Source organism: Frieseomelitta varia, unplaced genomic scaffold (assembly GCF_011392965.1).
Source record: "Frieseomelitta varia isolate USP_RPSP 00005682 unplaced genomic scaffold, Fvar_1.2 scaffold_624, whole genome shotgun sequence".
In the NCBI taxonomy this organism is placed as follows: domain Eukaryota; kingdom Metazoa; phylum Arthropoda; class Insecta; order Hymenoptera; family Apidae; genus Frieseomelitta; species Frieseomelitta varia.
Window position 1 is genome coordinate 65,413 of NW_025110395.1, and position 5,130 is coordinate 70,542.

At 57.3% G+C, this 5,130-nt stretch overlaps 1 protein-coding gene across 1 annotated transcript; it reads left to right on the forward strand.

Annotated features, from left to right (window-relative positions):
- The first annotated feature begins 1,401 nt into the window (after positions 1–1,401).
- On the forward strand, positions 1,402–3,884 carry LOC122534677 (hepatocyte nuclear factor 6-like). Its single transcript, XM_043665535.1, has 2 exons — positions 1,402–2,290; positions 2,675–3,884. The coding sequence occupies exons 1-2, from the start codon at positions 1,603–1,605 to the stop codon at positions 3,811–3,813; spliced, it is 1,827 nt and encodes a 608-aa protein (XP_043521470.1). The 5' UTR covers positions 1,402–1,602; the 3' UTR covers positions 3,814–3,884.
- The last annotated feature ends 1,246 nt before the right edge of the window (positions 3,885–5,130 follow it).

The following is a 5,130-nucleotide window of genomic DNA, read 5'->3' on the forward strand; positions in this document are numbered from 1 at the left end:
GTGTATACACCGAGCGCAAGAACGAAAGAACGAGCGTGTGTACGACCGGAGGAAGAGAGACAGAAACAGCGTGAGGAACACGGGAGCACGAGAGCACGCCACGCTAAAAGCGCGTAGGGTGAGCCAGGTGGTAAAACGGTGCTACTGGTGGTGGTGGTGGTGGTGGTGGTGCTGGTGGTGGTGGTTGGTGGTAGTGGTGGTGGTTGTTGTTGATGGTGGTGGTGTTGCTGGTAGTGGATCCGGCGGCGGGTTTGGAGTCAGAAGGGAAAGAGGCGGAGTGAAACGGAAGGGAAGGGTCCTTCTGGACAGCTCCGGTGTACCGGCGGCCACCTAAGGGAAGCGAGAGAGAAAAAGAAAGAAACTGACGGAGTGAGACGGACAACAAGACTCTTTTGTCCCTTCCCCCGTCCCCTCGCCAACCTCCCCCCTCTTCTCCAGCCGATTGCCCGCGCGTGCTTTCTCTTTCTCTCTCTCGGTTTCGCGTGGTCTCTCTTTTTCCCTGGCACTTTCTCTCTCTTTCTCTCTTTCTCTCTTTCTCTCTTTCTCTCTCTCCTCTCTCTCTCGCCCTGTCGCTCCACACGAACTAACGTATTCACTCGAGCGCAGTGTGTGCGTTCTCACTCGCTCCGCGTATGTCATGGGCGCACGGTGGTCGCCGCCGTTGTGGTACCGGATCTCTATGCCGATCCGACGTGCTGATTGTGGTGGAGCAACAGCAGCAACAACAACAATAACAACAACAACAACAACGTCTGGCTCGTCTACGTTGAACGGAGTAGCGGCGACGGTAGCAAAAACAACAACTGGCAAATCGCCGGTGTCGTCGTGCACGTACAGAGACGTTGTCCTTGGTCGCGGTGGCGCGACAATTTTGATTCGCTCGAGGTTGCCAAACGACACGAGGCGGTGCTCGTGCTGTCGCTGGAGGTTCGCGTCTTTATCCTCGTTGCTCTCCTCGTCTTCGTCGTTTTCGCTCTCGTCCTGGTTATCGTTGTCATTGTCATCGTCCTCGTCTTCGTCGACGTTGTCGTTGTCGTCGTCGTCGTCGTCGTCGTCGTCGTCGTCGTTGTGCCGGTGGTCGTCGTACAGTTCGTACTCGTTTTCGCGACGCGACGCGAGCCACGACTGGTCTTCCGCCGAGTGACACGTTCGAGACGGTAGTGCGAACGAGAGTCGTACAGCAGAAGGGAGAAAGGGAAAAGAAAGAGTAGACGAGAGTAGTGGTGTGATAAACGGCGAGAGAATCGTGTTACGGGTGCGCGCGTGGATTTTATCGTTTGCTCGATTACCAACTCGTTATCGTACAGTTGATGACAATATAGCATTGAGTCGAAGAGTCGCGACAGCCGAAAGAGACGACGGTGGTGATCGAAAAGGAACACCCGGGAAGTGTTGAAAGAAAAGAAAAAAGATACGAGAAGAATCCGCGGACACAGAGCTCGCGAAGGTGCGCCGTCGACGCACAGCGAAAGACAGAGAGACGAAAGTGCGCGAGCACGATATTCTCGTGGTGAAACGATCGTGTCCCCCCGCGGTGTGTGCACGCGGTGTGTCCGAGCACGGGAGAGCGAGTGCGCGACCACCCGAACTAGATGTGCGTAAATGGAAGGTATAGGGGACATAGCCGATCATCAATCGCATAGCGAGCAATTACTGGACTCGGTCGATTCCCCGGCGGCGGTTTCTACGCATGGCCGGGGAACCGGTGGGGGTGGCTCGAATGGGAACTGTGCAAGTGGAGGAGGGAACGGAGGCGGTGGAGGTAGTAACAGTGGTGGTAGAGGAACGGTGGTCGGTGGGGGTAGACATCACCATCATCACCACCACCATCATCACCATCATCACCACCATCAACAGCAACAGCAACAACATCAGCAACATCATCAAGGAACTCATCATCTTCATTCGCAGCAGCAGCAGCAACAGCAACAACAACAACAACAACAACACCAGCCGCATCATCATCATCATCATCATCATCATCAGCATCAGCAACAACAACAACAACAACATCAACAACAACAGCAGCAGCATCAACACGAAGGCGGCGGAGGCAGTAGCAGCAGCAGCGGAGAAGGAACGGGAGGTAGACACATCGTTGTCGGTGGAAGTGGTGGTAACGGTGGAGGTGGTAACGCAGAGGGTATGTCGTCTTCCGCGTCGCAAAGTCCCGACATCGCGTGCGCGAGCTTGCCGCTGGAACTACTGGCGGCTGGCGCGCTCGGCGTCAAGGAGGAGCGAGAGCTCGCCGCCGCGGAGGATCTGTCGTCGTCCCAGGAGCCATCGAGAGGTAGCAGCGGCAGTAACGGAGGCGCCGGTGGCAGTAGCAGCGGCACGAGTAGTGGTGGTGGTGGTGGTGGTGGTGGTGGCGGCGGTGGCGGTGGTGGCGGTGGCGGTAACATTGGCGGCGGTGGTGGTGGTGGTGGCGGCGGCGGCGGCGGCGGCGGCGGCGGTAATAGCAGTGGTGGTGGTGGTGGTAGTGGCGGTGGTGGCGGCGGCGGCGGTGGTGGCGGTGGTAGCAGCGGTGGCAGCAGCAGCAGCAGCAGCAGCAGCAGCACTAGCAGCAGCAGCAGTGGCGGCAGCGGCGGAAGTGCCGTCGGTGGCGCCGGTGGTGGCAACGGAAACGGCGGCGGCGGTGGCGGTGGCGGTGGTGGCGGCGGTGGCGGTGGTGGAGGTGGTGCCGGTGGTGGTAGTAGACAGAACGCGAGGGAGTCCCTGTCGGTGATCGTGCCACCTCAGGACGTGGACGTGGACTCGCGCGACGCCGACTCGGAGCTTCTCAGTCCGGGCAAGCTAACGCCGACGTCGGGGATAAGCGTCTCGGTCGCGAGTATGATCGACGCGACGGACTTCAGGGCGATGCAGCCGGAGCCGACCTATCAGACACTGACCTCGGTCGCTGAAAGGATGTCGCCGCCCGGTTTCAGTCCGGGTTCCTCTTACGCGACCCTCACGCCGTTACAGCCGTTACCGCCGATCTCGACGATGAGCGACAAGTTTGTATACAGTGCACACGCGGCTGGCGGCGTCACCGGTAGTTTCGCGGTCATGCAAAACAACGGCCTCGGCAACATCGGCATCGGGATGGGTAGCTCGCCGTACGCGTACGACAAATTGCCCTCGATGAGCATGTCGCCGCCGCACAATTATCCTTCGCCGGGCGCGGGCCTTCAGCCGAGTCCTTTATCGCCGCAGAGCGCCTACAGCCAGAGCGGATTGAATTCGCCGCACAAGTCCGCCAGTCCTCACTACGATCCGGCCTTTTTGCCGAGGTTGCAGCAGAGCCCGGCGGCGTTGAGCCCATCTTCGCCGCCGTCCGTCTCGGCGACGGCCAGTTTCGCGCCTTCTCATCATTCCCCGCCCACGCATTCGGTGCCCGCTGCCTCGCCACCACCTATGCAGACCCAGCTGCAACAGCAGCAGCAGCAGCAACAGCAGCAACAGCAGCAGCAGCAGCAGCAGCAGCAACAGTCGATGCCGCAACAGACGATATCGCACACGCAGCACGTGCAACACACCTCGGTCGTTATGAAGACCGTTTCGTCGGCTGGCAACGGGGCCGGTGAGGTCGAGGAGATCAACACGAAGGAGCTCGCCCAGAGGATCAGCGCCGAATTGAAGAGGTACAGCATACCGCAGGCGATATTCGCCCAGAGGGTTCTTTGCCGTAGTCAGGGAACGCTCAGCGATCTACTGCGCAATCCGAAGCCTTGGTCGAAGCTCAAGAGCGGCCGCGAGACCTTCCGACGGATGTGGAAGTGGCTGCAGGAGCCCGAGTTTCAGAGAATGTCGGCCTTGCGGCTAGCAGGTTAGTCCATCCGTCGAAATATCCCCCTCCCCCACGATACAACGACACGCTCCTTTTTTTTCATCACCTTTGTCTTTGCTAAAAAACCTCGGAATAGTGTCTCGACATATATACTTGTATCTATATATTGTGTCTAACTTTCTTTTCTCACCGAAAAAAAAAAAAAGAAGAAAAAAGAAAAAAAAATGTAACGTGCTATCGTCTCGAGCGCGCTTAATCATCTAAACGCACGTCTAATCCGCGAACGCGAATCTAATTCCCTGATTCACGCGTTCCACGTCGTATATCGTTGTCGTTGTCCCCGCGACGAATGCAACGTGTCGCTCGAAGATTCGGGAATCATCCAGTTACGATTCCCGATCCTCGAACTACTTTGCCCTCTTACTTTGATCTCACCTTTGCCAATCGCGAACGCGAAACGCTTTTACCTATTTTATTCACCCTGTCGACACTGATCTTTATACAGCTCCACGCCGAGTCGCGCTTTGCTCGGACATTTTCAACCCGCGCGAAAACCTTTCGCGCTGCAACGTATCCGTAGAAAGCTAGCTCTATATACTGTAAGAATTCTTAGCCACTCTGCTCCCCCTTTTTCTGAATCCCTGGAACTTTTCAAAAATCCCGTGACTCGACGCGAGTCGTTTCGAAAACGACTGAATGCCAAATGATAGGGGGTGTCGTGCGTGCTCGAGGGTGCTCCGGACGACAGTGTCGCACGACGACGGTGTCCCGACGAAAATCGCGGAGATAACGGAGAGAGTCGGTGGAATAAAGAGAGGAATAAAGAGAGGAAGCAGGGCGGTCTCCGTGTTTTGGAGCCGGCCAGACGAAATCGGACAAGCGCGTGCACGCGCGTAAGAGACGCGGGGCGGAAGCGCACACGTGGCACCCACGTGGAGAGGCGTTCCCTTCCATATCATTCAGAGATAGACGCGCGGAATAACACTTTTCGAATTCAACATCCTTTGCCCCGGCACAACAGCGCGTACAGGTATTGATCGTGGTCACGCGGTGTTGGCGGCCAGGCGCAGACGCGACCTCGACGACGCCATGTTCGCCATGCCGCCGCCACGCTGTCCGCCAACCCCTCTCCCGCCTTCCGGCAACCCTTATCCCCTGTCCAGCCGAGGAGCGTGTTATCTTTGGCTCTGTGCGTTTTCGCGCCGGTGCGTGCACCCTTTGGTCGCATCTTCAAGATGCTCTCAGTCGAACAGCTCACTCACGACGATGCAATTATATTCCCATTTATTTCCACCATTTCCATCATGTCGTACCCTTTCAACCTCTTGCGCTGCAAGTTTTTGCTGCTCCGAAATTAGTAG